This window comes from Lissotriton vulgaris, chromosome 7 (genome assembly GCF_964263255.1).
Source record: "Lissotriton vulgaris chromosome 7, aLisVul1.2, whole genome shotgun sequence".
Taxonomy (NCBI): Eukaryota; Metazoa; Chordata; class Amphibia; order Caudata; family Salamandridae; genus Lissotriton; species Lissotriton vulgaris.
In genome coordinates, this window is record NC_141695.1 from 1,441,556,151 (window position 1) to 1,441,573,230 (window position 17,080).

The 17,080-nt window shown below is 43.3% G+C and overlaps 1 protein-coding gene across 2 annotated transcripts in view; it reads right to left on the bottom strand.

Moving 5' to 3' along the window:
• LOC147705801 (transmembrane protein 272-like) overlaps positions 1–17,080 on the bottom strand; it is a 144,092-nt gene that overhangs the window by 23,702 nt on the left and 103,310 nt on the right. For both annotated transcript variants that reach the window (XM_086928983.1, XM_086928984.1), the window contains exons 4-5: positions 16,591–16,650; positions 14,560–14,739 (exon numbers count right to left, since the gene is read on the bottom strand). In XM_086928983.1, coding sequence (XP_086785109.1) covers positions 14,560–14,739; positions 16,591–16,650 — 240 coding nt within the window. The remainder of the gene's footprint in view (positions 1–14,559; positions 14,740–16,590; positions 16,651–17,080) is intronic.

The following is a 17,080-nucleotide window of genomic DNA, read 5'->3' on the forward strand; positions in this document are numbered from 1 at the left end:
TCATAAATGAGGCCCCATGTTCTTTAATGCAGAGTAATGTGCGGATTTACCTTACATTGAGACAACTTTCCAATGTGAAACACGTTTTGGGCTGGAAAGTAAATATTAAAAAAAACATTTTGGGCACATTTGCGTCACTTCTGTGTTGCAAAGCTGGCACAAAATGTATCTAAATATGGGCCAAGGAGTCTGCACACAAGCTGAGCCATGAAAAAGTTTGGCATGTATTTCGTGCAACAAACATGATGTAAAAATATAATACAATCTCTTCGCAATTCAAAAAAGTGTATTTCTTTAACATGCTGAAGCCTTTCATCTTAGTACATCTGATTATATCACTGCACAGAAAGACATCTAATAAAAGTGATAGTTTTTAAGCATGTAAACCGTAATGTAGCCTAGATTCTTGTTATAGATTGGGAACAATTATAGTATATTAATTCAAACATAACAGATGCTTGTACAGCACACATCCTGGACTTAGTTAAAAGTGCTCTCATATGTGATAATTGGCTAGTATCACACACATTGGAAAAGCAGGGAAGACAGTATTGATTCTAGGTTATCTGGTTTCACAATTTAAATTTTAGCCACCATATGTATAACTCTAGCTCTCTCTCTCTCCTGTTTTTCACCAAAGGTCAATGTTTTGTCTTTTATTCATAATTAGAAAAACCGACACAGATGTAGCTAACCTGACTCAGTGCTATAAAACCCAACTGCCAAGAAAAGAATGCATTAATTTGGGAGGTGTCACACACCATACACCTCTCTGAAGCTACGCTCTTGTTTTGTCCTATGAGGAGTGTGCAGCAGTTTGTCCCTCTTCCTGTTTACCTTTCGTGTTACCAGTTTGGAAGGGACACTGACAGTCCTACAGTGGGCAGTAGAGTTCTTCTTTTGTTTTTTTATGCAGATAATGAATGCAATGCTTACTTCACACACAGAGAACCTTGTTATAAAATATTTTGAACATATTAATTCATTGTCCCTCCAGCCTAACCTGAGCAAATATTTGATCATGACCCTTGGCTCATTAGCTCAAAGACTAAGGACATCTGGGTCACCAAAATCTGTCTCAAGAGCATGAGCTCAATTCACCATTTCAGGTTGTTTTGTAACCATAAACTTAATAGGTTCTTGCCTATCCAGAATGTGGGTTACAGCGGTTCAGATAAATGGGACATTATTTAAGTTTGCCAAGGGTATTGGTGGCGTCCATATACCCGGTGTTTCTTAATTGAAGTTTAATATAGGGCAAACTGAACCTGAAAGTATTGGAACTCCAGTTACATTACACAATGTCCCATTCATTTTTGTTTTTAGGCATGGGAAAATTCTGTGATTTGCCCAGAATCACAGGATGTTGAGCTGATTTGAATTTGGTTCATCCGTTCCAATGTCAGCAGCTGTGTTTCAACTGTTACCTATTGGTGCTGGCATCTGGGGATACGCTAATATCAATGTTTTACTAGTGGCGAAGAATATGTTTCTTACATATTTACTCAGTCATCCTCCCAGAAAATCTGGTTTTGTATCCCATGATGAACCTGTAGAAAGGGATATTGATGGTATAATTAACTAACTGGCATGGTGGCTGTTGGTTTGGACAAGTTTCTTTGCAATACTCTCTAGATAATCTTGAATGGCATTATTAAGCTGGATAAGCTTTGCCTTATTACATGGTATGATCCTAAGAAATAGACAACCATTGGTGGTTAGGCCTCACCTGCAGGTCGCACATGCGCTGTTGCTTGGCCACAAACTGCTCTTTCTAAAAAAAAGGCTCTAAAAAGAGGCTTTTAGCCTGCCCCTTACTTACCATCTGTTGGTGTAATTATCACTCTTTACCCTTTTTTTTACAGAATTCGAATTCGGCAGTGCAAGTGAGGCGTCACTTACCGCGTCAATCCCTTGTCTGCGGGTGGAGCATGGCCAATGAACAGATTGATTTAACGCTATTTGTGTCTGTCCACTGCTCCTGCTGTAATTTCGCTTTGATGGATTTTTTTGGGCCTTTTTTTAACTGCGCAAACTCAACCTGACTGGAAGGTGTTTTGCCTCTGTATGTGAGCACCAGTTACATTATATGTGATCACATTAATTTGTTTTTAGGGGGGATTAAGTGATTTGCCAAGAATCACAGGATGTTGAGGTGACAATTGTTCCTCAGTTCCGAAGTTGGCATCTCTGGCTGTAACACCCTATCTTTCTTTCCCTCTCCCATTCGCTGCTCCATTCAGTTTGGGCATAATTTTTTTTAGCCAAGTTGCACAGCTGGACAACATGCCTGAAAGTTTAAAAAACAATGCTATGACGCAGCCAGAGTTGACTGCATCATAGCTATTTACGTTTGTTTACTTTCAGTCAGTTGCACAGCGGCTCTGCTGCTTTGCAGCATGGCTAAAAACATTGAGGCAAGACCTATTGTCTTTTCCAATGCTAGTTTTTTTTACACTCGTCTCAGTGACTTGTTATATTTCTGCAGTGAGAGAAGAGTTCAAAGAAGTTGAACTTGGAAAAATGTTAGTTAGGGTTGAAATCCCTTTTAAAAGCAGTAACCGGATTAAACCATATTTGCTCTGGGTATTTTCCTTTTTGATGGAAATCTCTTGACTTATTTTTTAGTTCGGTTTCTTTGTTTACTCAGTTACGTTTTGAAAATGGTAGAGCTTTAGAAGTGAATGTCCCCTGCTTGTTGTTGGATTTGATATACTTGCCGTGATGTTCCCCAACTTTTCACCTTCCATCCTCCTGTTTTTGCTGACTTCCTTTTTGCTGGCCTTAGGACTCTGCACACTTTACCACTGTTAACTAGTGCTAAATCGCATGTCCTCACCTACTAAAACATGGTAAGAATGGCTTCCACCCAATTGGCAAATTTAATTTACTTGTGCTTCCCTAGTAAAGTAATACTACATGTACCAAGTGCCTGTAACTTAAATGCTAATGGTGGGCCAGCAGGACTAATGGTGCCCCACCCCTCCACCTAAGTAGTCTCAGGCTTGCTATTGCAGCTATTGCAATCAGTGTGTGGAGTTTTCAACTGCCATTTAGACCTGCAAAATAAACTTTTTGCTAGGCCTTAGCCTCCCTTTTTAATACATGTAAGTCACCCTTAGGGTAGTTTCTACACAGCCCAGAGGGCATGGTGCCATGTACTTAAAAAGTAGCACATGTACTATTAAATTTTACATGTTCCCTAATAGTAAAAATCTCTCAAATCCGTATTTCGCTACTGCAAGGCCTGCCTTTCCTATAGGATAACATTGGGTTACCAAGTTACATTTAAAAAGTAATAACTTTGAATTGGGAGCAGGCAGGAAGGCTGAGTTTGGTGTCTAAAGAAATGCAATTGGAAAACAAATCCTGTGCACACGTTTGCAGAGTCAATAGGTCCTGAGATCAGAACTTAAATCTTTGTGACAATGCTCATGAGAACAATAAACAGAAACATCAAAGTCCAGTTCTGTGTGAAGATAAGATTTATAATTCAATCTTGATCAGTGCAGTTTATGCAAGAACCAGCCGACACGTGTTTCGTCACTCCATGTACCAATGTGACTCTTCAGGGCTGTGTAAAACGGTACTGAAATCGTAGTAACGGTGAGTAATTCAAACCGGCTGCAAGGGTAGAAAAAAAGGGGGCTGATGGAGGATGAGTGAAACCGGTTCCCTGCCGGTGCGGATGAACCAGCATGGGCTTCAGAGGACGGATGGGTCCTGTGTAGAGGCTGCGGGAATCGGTATTAAGGAGACAGAAGTAGTCCAAATGGCGTGCAGCTCGGGGTGATCCGCTACCTGGATCACCCCGAGCTTCACAACCCTGATGTAGCCCTTCACCTCATTTGAAATGACGCAGCACAATGCAGCTGTTACACAAGCCCGCATTACCTCCTTCACAGCTCATTGAAACCGCTGCTGCATGATGCCGCTGCATTACGCATCCTCAGTGAGAACCTTACAGTTTCTCATCAGAATCAATGCAGCATAATGCCACCTCTATACAAGCCCGCATCTCAGCCCTCACAGCTTATTGGAACCACTGCTGCTGGAGGCATCTAAGCTGCAAGCCCAAATCGCAGGCCTCGCAGCTCATCCGAACCACCGCTGTGCGTTGCATCTTTGAGGGGGACCTTGCATTGCTTCTCAGGACCATAGCTGTGCGGTGCTGCGCTCCACAGCTAAGATTTAAGATACATTTCTAAGTGGGCCTAACTTGGTCCCTGCATCCAGTCTGTGCTCCATCATGGTTGGCCTGAACCTGTGACTCTGTCCCAGTCTGGAATGACAGGAGTATCACAGTTGGTGCTTTGTGCTTTTAAGCACTATTTTTACCCAAATCTCTACAATTGCAAATCTCCGGCTCTACTAACTGAAGTTTTTTCACATTAATCTCAATAAATTTATTACATTTTAATCTATATTTTCTAAATTGGTGTGGGATTTTTTTTGTATTGTGTTTTCACCTTATTACTGTTTGAAGTGCAGAAAAAATACTTTACACATTGCCTTTAAGTTACGTCTGACTGCTTTTGTGCCATGCAGCCAGAGGGTTAAGCATAGGTTTATTTGGGGATTGCTTGTGTTTTACCCTGACAAGAACTGTAGTTGCTGCTTGAGCAGTGTTCCACCCACCTCAACCAGTAACCAAGTTTCATACGTTGGTACATTGAGTCCACACTAGCTGCATTGTAAAAAATATCCGGGTTGGCAGAGAGTAGGTCGCTGCATTCCCAGCCTGTTGGACGCCTTTTACTTTACGGCTAGCGTGGTCTCTGCCATCCCCTAAGGGGACATTTGCTTCCAACTTGGTAGGAATTTAGATATTTTAAGATATGCCCTCATCTTTGCGGGTGACTTTTTGTGATTGAGTACTTTGTTAATCCTTACACCTTCAACCCAATCATTCGTAGATTATGTTTACATGGTACTAATGAATTGCCCAGTTCCACAGCGATTATCTATAGCAAGAAACATTTTGACCAATATTGTCACTGCTCTGTGAGCTGTACTGGACCACTGTTTTCAACACAGCACCCTTTCTTTTTACTTATAACAAGAGAACCTAGGTATTAAAACTCCATAAGACTCGCTCTCAGTTAGTTTTATACCACATTATCACCAATCTAGACATGCTGCACCCCCACCCACACTTAATCACGGTGTCATATTTTTAAAAGACCTCTGACGGAGAGCCCCCTTGAGGGGCCAATTAGGCATTGCAGCACCAGCCCAACCAGGAGCTGCCCAATGACAAAGCATGACACCTATCTGGGTGTGTGAGGGCTCTTGCTTCTGAGCAATCAGATCCCTGGGAACTGCTATGGTAAGCCTCTCCAGACTTCCCAATTTACCCAAACTTTAGAGGAGCTGCATACTCTATGTGAATACATGTCTGTGCCTGTGGCCACACCTGCAAGGACAGAGATTGAGCTTGCCAACCTGGATAACTACACTGTGTCTGAACTCAAGGAGTTCTGTAAGGAGATGGGACTTCCAGCTAATAGAAACACCAGGAAGCTAAAGCTCTAGAAGGCTCAGAGTGCCTGAGTGGAAGTTAATCAATCAATGACAGTAACAGAGACCAGGAGGAGGAGGGTGAAGTGGAGGAGCAAGAGGAGGACCTGGGCAAAGATCTTGAGTTGCAGCACCCAGAGCAAGGGACAACATGCCCACTGGAGTGGTGTCCCCTGCCCGACCAGGAAGCAGTATATCTTCCAACAGCTTCTTCCCAGAGGAGCTGGGGCACAGAAAGGCCAAGAGGGAACTCAACCAGCAGCTGGCCAACTGAAATTGGAGGAAGAGGAGAGAAATGCCAAGACAGAGACTGAGAGAGCCTTATCTGAAAAGAAACTGGTCATGGTAGACAAACTTGCTTTGGAGTGACTAGCTCATGAGAAGAGCCTTAGAGAGCTGGACATCAGAACCCGGCAGGCAGAGTCCAGCAGTAATGGCGGCAGCATATCCGTAGTGCCCTATAGAGACAAGATGGTCCACATTCTCAAGGAATTGGGGCCTAACTTTATTGAGAGAGATGACATTGATATGTGGTGTGAAGTCTATGAGGTTGGTCTGGAGTTGCACAGGGTCCCTGAAGATGATGGGGGGGGGGGTAAGTTTCTGTAGGCACATTCCTAGTGAAGGGAGGGATGTCCTGCAGGTCCTGGGAAAAGCGAACAGGATAAGATACCCTTCCATGAAGGACACCCTTATCAGAAAGTATGGCCTCATTCCAGAAATGTTCAGACAGAAGTATAGGGACGCAAGGAACCTGCCACATCAGTCCAGAGTGGATTGTGCGGATAACTTTTGCTTGGCAGTGGATGGTTGGGTGAAGGGCAGTGATGTGAAGGTTACCAAGGACTGTACCTTTTGATGATAAAGCAGCAAATTTCAGCCTTTCTTTTACAGAGCTGTGCCAACACCTGATTGATCGTAAGTTCACTGACGCCAGATAGCTTGTTGAGGATGCGGGCAGCTGGCCTGTGCCTGGGTACACAAGAAAATACCTGGGGATCATAAAAAAGGTGGACTGGGTTCCCACCTAAAGAAAGAGGGGTAGACAAAAATATGAACAAGGAATTCTCTAAAGGTCCCCAAAACTGTTCCACAGGGCATGATTCTCAATCCCCACCCGAGCAGAAGAAGATTGTGTTCTCTGATAACTAGACCTCAGGGAAGTTCTCCCTCTGTGTTCTATGAGTGCCATAAGTCCAGGCACTTCAAGGGTAATGCGACGTTGGGACACCACCCCAACTCTTGGGCAGACACCCGGCTGGCTAGTGTAGTGCTTGGGGAGGAGTTTGCCCCATTTAGTATGAGGGAAAGTGCAGAGGTTACCATAGTGTCCCTGGGTGAAGGAATTGGTGTCAAATGCTCACATTCCTAGCAATACTGCAAAATACAGGCAGTGGGTCACCATTAATGGGCAACAGGTGGTGGATCTGAGAGACACAAGAGGCAGTATGACTACTGTCAGGTGTCACTGGCTGTCCTTAGAGCAGGTAATCCCTAATGTACTCCTCCAGGCTATAGTAGCTGAAAACCATGAGGGCCACTTTCTAGTGGCTCTGGTCTATTTGAATGGGGTGGAGGGGGTTGCAAGTACCTCGCGGGTAGCAATGAGTTCATTCATGCCTGTGGATTGTCTTGTCTGCTCAGTAATTACATGTTACACACCATCCAGAAACAGGACAGCACTCTTGTCCTACCCGGAGATGTTGGGCTTACCTGAGTGGGGGCTCCAGACCATCCAGTCAATGGCCGCCCAAGAGGGTAGTCAACAGGACCTGGAGCCCTGGAAAAGATTTGTGGTTTCTGCCTGTGCAGGGTTCCACCACCCTTAACCAGAAACCCAATTTCCTACACTTCCATCATGACAGTGTCTAAGCACCATCATGTTCATATATTCCCTTTAACTTTTTTGCAAACTTTAGTATGAAAAATGTTTACCTTGTTTTCACTTGAATTAGGCGTAGGATCCCACAGAACAGATTTTTATAAACTTGTGCTGCTAAATATGGTAAAAGATTTATCAAACTTGCTGCATGGCTCAACAGGAAGAGAGCAGAAATGCACCATATGTACTAAGATATGACTCATTCCTGATCTCTTCCTGCACTGGCTCAGTGAGTGATGTCTAACACCAAAACAGGCACACCTGCGCCATGGTACAAGATTGTCTGCTTTACACCAGGATTGTTTTTGTACAGGATGGCACACCTTCCAGCACAATAATATCCTTTGAGGCATTGTTCTCCTGCTACGTGTGTTGCAGAATGCAGCACACGTAGAAAGAGGAAATAATGAGGAGAAATAAAGATATTGCTCCTTGTTACACCTCTGTTAGGAAGGTGTTCCATTTTGACGCAACCATAGGTTTACTAACCTTAATAAAAATCCATGGGTAGATGCACTGGAATGCCCATTCTCCACCCATGGAACATCTTCCCAGCGTAGAGTAAAGCAAGGCAGTGATTTACGATGCCTTGTGTTACTCTAAATTTACTATGGCATGCAGAGCCACACAAGTTGGCTTTGCGCTGCTTAGTAAATCACACTAAAGGGCATGTGTTGCCTTGCGCCACCTTGGGTGACATAAGGGCAACACAACCCTTTGTAAATCTGGGCCGTAATGTTGCTTGGTGCTGCTATTGAATTCGGGGAGTTAGTTATTTTAAAAAAATGTATATTGATTCATTTTTTGTATTCTTGATTTCTGCATGTACTGTTTCTGACATCTTATGATGGTAATACAATGGTAGGAATTCAATTCACAATTGGGAACTGAGAGAAGACATCTTAGCTGTTTATGTAGGCCTAATAGATTAGTGTGATTCATCATGTTCATCAGGCTCAGAGAATGTAAGTTGTGAATTTTATAGTTTTCTCATAGTTCAGTGTATTATTGTGGGAGCTGGCATATGCCATTTGCTACTTAATGCTGTTTTTTTGGAGGTGCCTGGATTGGGTGCATGTGGTGACACATATCCTGTTGCTGTAGGGCTCAGATTAGTAATTTCTGTAAATAAGGTTGTCTGTGGTGGGGTGATAAGCAATGAATAGCAGATGTAAGGGGTTACAGGTGTATAAAGCAAGGGATTGAGAGACTGGAAAACACCCCTACACAAGGGTCTTCTCTTTGAGTTTGGGTGTAGTGTGCATGTTATCTTGCAGTCAATATGTGGGTAGAGCTTCTGAAATGATTAGTGTGGCTCCTCTGGAAAGTGTAGATAGTATGTTCATGAATTCTGTTATTGAGTAATGTGTGTTAATGGTGAATGTGAGTAGTGGTCAGCAGCGTAAAATGAATGTGCCTTATGGGTGGATTATTCTTTTGAAGGGGTTTATAAATGTTCACTTGAGGTTTCATTTCCTCACATTCATTGTGTATTAGTGGGAGAACCAGCGAGTCGGTTATGCAATGGATGTCAGCCATGGCAACATAGTGGTTTGCTGTGGGCTGGTTATGTGGCTTTTCATGCAATGTGTTTTCAGGAACAACAGTTATTTACAGCCAGTGTGGGTGTGAATGGACAATCAGTGTGATATTGGGATCATGATACATTTTGCTCCATGTGCTCCAATTTTGCCAAGATATGTACGTGTGCCATAGTGAATGATGTGCATGATGCGGTGCTGGGCTGTTTGTTGCAATGCTAAAGGTGAAGGTACCCGATGCATGTTTGTGGGGGCATGCTATGATTTGGTGAATGTGGATGGTGACTTAGCACCCCAAGATAGAAAACTATACTTTCAATTCTCAGAACAGACACATTGTCCCTCAAGACTTTTACTGACAGATGAGTCCTAGACAAAGACGTAGCGTACCCCGTATGTAATACTGCTCCTAAATCTGTTAGACATGTCTTATTTGCTTGTTATGGGTATGCTGGTATTCATCGTACATGAATCAAAGCCACACGCAGCATCCAAGCAGCCCCTAGAATATTTAGGTCAGGCCCACACCAGGTATATGCATGTACTGTTGCTAAGTTCCTTGGTAAAATGTGGGCTTTTCATGCAAAAGCATTGACTGTTACTGTATAGCCCTCTTATTATCTCCTAGTCTGTATTAGCAAATAGCACATCTCCTCATCTAGTTGATCTGCTATTAATTCATATGGGGAAATTATAGCCATTTTTATTTTATTGTTATGAGAATGTTACTGGATCCCATAGGGATGGGCTATTGTTGCTCTTTTATATCACATGTATTTCACTTTGCAGTCCTTATCCTTGTGCTCTATTGTGCCTCTGTAAAGCAAACAATGGGTACAAACAGATGACCCTTTCGCATTTTGATCTTGCAGGTGTTCTAATCAATTGCCATATAAGTCCTTCTTATTTGGCTTCTTGTGATGTTATGTCTTTTTATTCTGTTATCAAGCGATTTTTATTATGCTTATTTATATAGTTTTCATTTTCCCTACTATCTTTGTATTTATTGTACGCGTGTATGACTAATATTGTAGAATAAAGCAAATGAAATGAGAATGTGGTGGCTGAGGGGGTGTTTATGGGTCCGAATGTAGTGTGCATTTGATGTTTGTGACGGGGTACTTGACAGCTGTTTTAATGGCTTGGGGGAGGTGCTTGGGTATGTCCCTTTTGGTTGGTGGCAAGAGTGTTGTGTAGTCAAATTGAGAGTTACTGACTGATTTGGCTGGTAGATGTGGTGATGTTGCTTTCTGCTCATGGATTTTATATTCAAGGTAGGGTGCATTTCATGTATCACAGGAGACATGGAGAAGGTGCTAGGCAGGGTAGATTGGTGCTTTGGGTGGTGTAGGTGGTATGTGCACGTGGACCATGGTACATATGTTCTGGGAGGTGAATACTGTGTAAGTGGAAGGATTGGATTTGTCTTGTAAGTAAGGAGCCATTGAGAAGCCAAGCATTCCACACTAGTCTGTCTTTTGGTGGCCTACGCATGTGCTTTTGTGGCGGAAGCGTGCAATAGGTTGCTCAGCAAGTCCCAGGGAGCATTGAAGGTCACGATGTGTCAGTCGGTGAATGACACCCATCTTTTACCTGAAGGTCACCACAGAGCTTGATATCGATTGTCTGAAGGAATGCCTAATCATGACTCAAGCATGAAGGTCAAAGTCCTACCTCTTGCTCAAATGTGCAAGGACAAAATATGCCCTCGTCACTGGTGAAAGTAAGCAGAGCAATGCTTCACGAATAACTGATTGACTCCAGATCTCTTTGGTGTCACCAAACTTTAGGTTTCTACATTGACCGAAACCTTAGTTTCAGGAGGCACGTTGGACACAAAACAAAAACGACATGGGACAAGATGCGGGTGCTCTTTAAAGTGAAGACTTTTCTATCAAAATAAATCTCAAAACTGTTGTCCAGGCATTAGCTCTGTCCCACTTCAACATGGGTAATGTCCTGCTAGTGGTATCCCTGAGACTTGCCTCACCTGCCCTCATGATTTGATGGAGTGTCAAGTCAATGGCCTTCAGAAACATGATAGTATTACTGTCAGAGAACTCTACAGGATCTACAGGCATCAGACTCAAAAACTGCTGCATAATCTAGGCGGTGAACTCAAACATCTTACAGTACATACCATCCTGTATAAGATCTCTGGGGGTCACATAGCATCTGCAGCCACCTTGTCACATTGTGACCATCAGGTTACGGAACTCTCCTTGAAGAATATACCCTCTCACAGACAACGATATCTACTTTTTCCCCGTTCCCTGTGCTGCCCAATATATTACTCTAAACCTCTCACTCTCCACCTTTGCCTAGTTCTCATTTATCATGTTCTTCTGTAATCACCATTTAACCCCCCTGCACTGTTGCAATGTTCACTGCTTTGCAGGTATCTTCCTTCTGGAAAGCCTATCTGCATGATGTGTGGGCGTTTAATGTGAACATTCAGTAAGTGTGCCACTGAGGAATGGTAAATTCTTTGATTGACGGCATGGTGGAGGACAGTTAGGGAGTTTAAAATTCTCATGGAATGCAGCACAGCCGCCAAAATGTGCTGCTGCATTGTGTGAGAAGGAGAGCGTAGGAGGGCGTTATATCTACAGAGGTATGGCTCTCTCCTCTCCTCTCCTTTGTGCTAACTTAGAATTTTGCTGCCGAACGCAACATGCAAACCTTTGTGCCATAGTCTAAGTGTGCGTGAGTCTAGCATAGGTTTTCTACACATCTTCTCCCAGATAAGGTCTAGAGCTCTTCTCTTGCACACAATGTGTCTTTGTTGTTTCAGGTTCCGGTCAGGCTTCCACATGGTGAACTTGGTCTAAGAGTGAGTTGGCCTTATATATAAAGGGTCCATATCTACTCAAGGTTTGCGCTAGTTTTCTGTTCTACGTTGAGTAGCTCAAAGCAGTACAATTTGGCTGAAACAGGAGCCACGACAAACTCTGATGAGCGAAAGCTATTTTGTTTCGAAAATATACCCTTGCACAGAGCCAAAGGCCTTTGCACCAACTATCACTTACTTTAAGCTGAGTGGGTATGGGTGGGGTGGGACAGCACACAAAACAGTTCTATTTGGCGCAAAGCAAAATGTACTTAAGTAGCACCACCTTGTTTTGCACCAAACCGTAACACCAAAGGCAGCCTGGCGCAAGCACATTGTCAAGGGGTAGATCACTTAATATCCATGCATCTAATGTGTTCTGTACTCTAAAGCACAAATCTTGCACGCCTGGTCACTGTGCTGGGGTCTACATGTAGGACTTTTTCCTGGAGAACATATCTTCAGTACAAATGCTGTGCTAGACACTGTTGACTCACACTTTCACCACAGTGAAAGGCTGAGTTTCATGGACAACAAAACAAAACACGCACAAAGGACGTAGAGGGTCTATTTAAAAGAGAAACACAAAAAAACTGGTGTAAAGCCAATTGGATTCTCTTGGAATAAAGGGGAATATTTACAAGGAATTGGTGGAGAGAGGCGTTGGCCTTCTTGGCTTAACGCCTCTCTCCGCCACTTCGGAAACGCAAGGCTGCACCATATTCACAAGGATTTGGTTTTGGTGCAGCCTTGCGTTTCCCCCAGAGTGCAAGGGTGTCTGCAAGCTGGGAGGTTTGTTTATGTACAGGAAGGTGTCCCTTCCTGCACATAAACAAACCTAACAAGCCTGTTTGTAACTTACATGTGTGCTGCTTCATGCAGCACACATGCAAGTTACAAAACGGCATTTGAAAAAAGGTTTGTTTATGTACAGGAAGGGACACCTTCCTGTACATACACAAACCATGGCATTTTGCTTTTTCTATGTGTGCTGCACAAGGCAGCACACATGGAAAAAGTAAAAAAGAGAAGAAATCAAGCATTTCTGCTCGTTTCGCTAACTTAATACCAGGGTTTTCCTGGTCTTTATTTTGGCGCTGCCTCCTATTTGCGCTGCCCTTGTGAATAGGGGGAAGCATCAAAATCAATGGGTGTTGCGGTGGAATGCCCACCACAAAACCCACTAAATGCCCCTTCCACGCTAAACACAGAGTGAAAGGGGGCCTTATTCACAAGGCAGCAATAAGCCACGTTAAGTGGCTTAACGCGGCCTTGTGAATAGGGCGAGTCCCCTATCGCCAACACAACGTCACTGAAAGTGACGTTGTGGTGGAGATAGGGGCTTGTGTATATGCCCCTTAGTCCTTCAAGTACAAAACCCCTCACCCACTATTAGAGGGCATGATTCATAATCAGGTTCCTCCTGTCACCACTAGCAGGGGTGGTCCCGAAGTGGGCTACAACTTTACAAGACTAACAGAAGAGGAGCCACACTTACCCTACTGTGACAGATGGTTGCACCAATGTGAGCTGTTTGGTGTTGGTAAGGTTAAGCAGAGCTTTGTTTTTAAGATAGACCCTCCTCGTCCTTTATGTGTGTTTTGTGCAAGAAGGGGTAACATGGGTTGTGTCTTTAAATGACCCTGCCTGGCCTTATGTGTGTTTCACTGTCATGGAGAACACTGATTTGTAATCTGAGTGCTGTCAATGGCCTCGTGGGTGGGCGACTCTTGCTACATCTGCTGGTCTGTTTTTGTCCTTCATGCAACACAGAATTGCGATTTTTGACACAGTGCCCTGTTGCAAGAGGGGAGGGAGATCAGGGCTCAAGTCCTCAATGTTTCTTTTATTGCCCCTGAGATCACGTGTTTTCTAAATGACTGGGACCACTATTTTATTCTTCTCAAGATTAACAATGTGTCTACTTTGAAATACATGAGCCATCTGTGGAGGATCACGATTGAAGCCTCAGTCAGAGTTGGTAAGAGTTCTTGGAACCATTTTCCCCTCAAACATCGGTTGCAGTTCAAACCAAGTAAAGACTAGGCTTCAGCAGAGCTGTTTTGGATTTAATTGAAGGCACTTGGTAGATTTTAGAGAATTCAATCTTACAAAATGGGTTTTCCTGAATGTATCCCAAAAATGGGTTCTTTTTGAAAATGTGTTTGTCTGCATTTGGAGGCTCTGAGATCTAAAGCTGGAGAAAAGATCTTGTAAAACTTGCAAGGTTGGGATTTTGTTCCCATTTAAGGGGTCGTGGCATAGTAGATGGCACTGAATTGTCCTTTTGGGGCAGAGACAGTTCTGATTTGCATGTGGTTCACCCCTGTCTGTAATGGCAAATGGACGGTTCATATTACTTCAAGCATTTCATCAATCACTTTTGTGCTAAGTGGCGCAGTTTTGAACAGACATGGCCTTACAACGAACTCTGCACTCAGCAATGATGTTCAAGAGGCCAAAAGGTATCGGGGTTGTGTGTCTTCCAGCTCTGAGGGGACTTGGCCCACAGCAAAGGCTGGAATGTCACTTTGGGGACAGGGTCAAGGCTCATTTTCCTTTGGTGGATTCTTCTCTTTAAAGACATTCAGAAGCTAAAATTGATGGAATAGAATAGAATGTGTTCAGATTAATTCCCAGTGTTTCCTATTAATTCAAGAATCTTATCCATTGCTTTGGGTCTGTCTAGGAACGAATTCAGTGTAAAATGTTGTTGACGTATACGTCCTTTGATGGATTACTCATGGTGCATTTCATAAAAACGATACATCATAAAATCTAAATACCTGTGAGTAGCCAAGCAAGCCAAAACAGGATCAGCAATGTGAAGAGACTGATGATGACGTTGTTCAGCCTCCATCCATCCAAAAGAGCAAGGCGGAACCAAACAGTCACTGTGATCCCATTGATGATGAGGTATAGAGGTATGTAGCGCTGGAGGCTGCACTGATGCAAAAACACAGAACCTGCAAGGATGATAGCGACCAACCTTGTAAACATATGCTAGGATCTCACATCTCCATATTTCCCTTCTCCTATTGCTATTCAAATCCCTTGAATTCCCTTTCATCCTTTTGTGTTCTCCATTTCCTTCTGCTTCTCTACACTTTTCTGTTTTACTGTCATTTGAAACAATGTGCCTACTTTGAAACAAAAAAAAGGAAATGAAAAGTAAAATACGTGCAGGACCCATCATTGGGGCATATTTACAATGAAGTTGCGGAGTGATTCGTTAGCCTTCTTGGCTTAACACCGTCCTCCGCCACTTCAGAAACGCAGGGCTGCACCATATTTACAACAATTTAGTGCAGCCCTGTGTTTGCCCCTGTGCTGGCGCCTAATTTAGCAGCCTAGAGCCCACACAGGCCTCCTTGCACCATAGTTCAAGGGTGTTTGCGTTGAGGGGAAGATTGTTTATGTTCAGGAAGTTCTCCCAATAAACACAGAAAACATAGAAACAGCAAAAACAAGGAGAAATAAAGCATTTCTTCTTGTTTCGCCTCTTAAAGACCAGGTTTTTCCTGGTCTTAATTTTGGTGCTGCCTCCTATTTACGCGGCTGCCTCCTATTTACGCCACTCTTGTAAATAGGGGGTAGTGTCAAAATCAATGGGTGTTGCAGTGGAATGCCCACTGCAACACCCATTGCCCTCCCCTTTCACACTAAGTACAGCGTGAATGGGTGCCTTATTTACAAGACAGCGTTAAGCCATGTTAAGTGGCTTAACGCTGCCTTGTGAAAAAGGCAAAGCCCTATCGCCACCACAACGTCACTAAAAGTGATGCACCACAACGTTACTAAAAGTGACGTTGTGGTGGTGGTAGTGGTTTGTAAATAAACCCCATTGTTCTTAGTTACCTTCAACCACAATGCTGAATACTTAACGATGTCTAGTGTTGACTTCACCTCATGCTCCTTTCTTCCACCTTACTACACTCCCTCTCTATTTCTTGCAGGTTCTTATCTTTCTCTTTCTTTCTCTCTCTTTTCATCTTCCTTTTTCTGCCTTTCTTTGTCTTACTTTAGATCAAAGTTTAAATATAAATATAAGTCTTGCTCCCCAAAAACGAAATGAGTTCTGGTCCCAACCACCTGCAACCACTGGCACATATTACGCCTGGAGTAGAGCATATATATTGTGTGGTGGTTGCACGGCATATGAAGATGTTTTATATTTACCTATTAGGGTGCATATTTATCTTATTATCACGAGGGCGCAGAAAGCCACCTTCCTACGCTGCATGATAGGGAAAGGACAGGAATGCGCCGTACTTAAACCTGTACAGCTATTCCTGTCATTTTCAAGGACTAGTGCGCAATGTGCTGCCTAGCGACAACAAAGGCACCCTTGCACTATGGTACAAGGGTGCCTGCGTTGTAGGCAGGATTGCTTTTGTGACAGTAATGGAACATCTGTGAAGTAGGAATATTACCACATTTCTACCAATTTGAAATATGCTGATTTTCTGCTTGATGGAAAGTCATAATAAATGAAGAAAACACTATGAGAAATTACCACCAGTAAATGTCTGTACACAAACAATTTAAATTGTGGGATTGTAACCGTCAAGGGTGCAAATTAGCTACACCTTACTTCATTATTTTTTCGTTTATATATGTTATGTATTTGTAAAGCTGAAGTGGTAAAGTCTAAATGAAGGGTAATACCATAGCATCTGAATATCACAATGGTATTACCGCATCAGGGTATTATCCCTTTATTTATCACCAAACTCCTAACGAGTGTGTGAAGGACTGCAAGTCTGAGGAGACAGTTTGAGGGTGGCAGGAAAAGGGGAATGTTTTTCTTAACTTACCAATAAGGATCCCAGAAATGCTCAGCAAGACCCAAACCAGTAGGATTATCCACAGCCACACTGTAAGAGAGGAGAATCTATGTTATCATATGAAAAGGAGACTTTTATTTGCACCAGCCTTTTTATTGTGAAACAAAAGGAATGATGAATAAAGGTGTGCAAATTTGCAAAGTCGTTCAACCCACAACTACGATTTTTAGGTTTCGCCCTGGCCGTAGCACCTGCGAAGCAGGTGCTCCGCCCAGGGCGAAATCTTATGATCTCCAGTATGGGGCTTCGTCCCGCCTCTGTCTTCCATTGGCTAGCTCCATAAATGGAGGCTAGCCATGGGAAGAGATTGGCTGTCAATCACGCTTTCCCCGTGAAAATGCGATTCGGGGGCGTTTCTCGGTCTTTTTTTAAGTCCCGCCCTCTCCTCTTCCCATTGGCTGGAATTTTACCTTCCAGCCAATGGGAAGGGGAGAGCACGCCCCTGAATCCCTACAGGGCG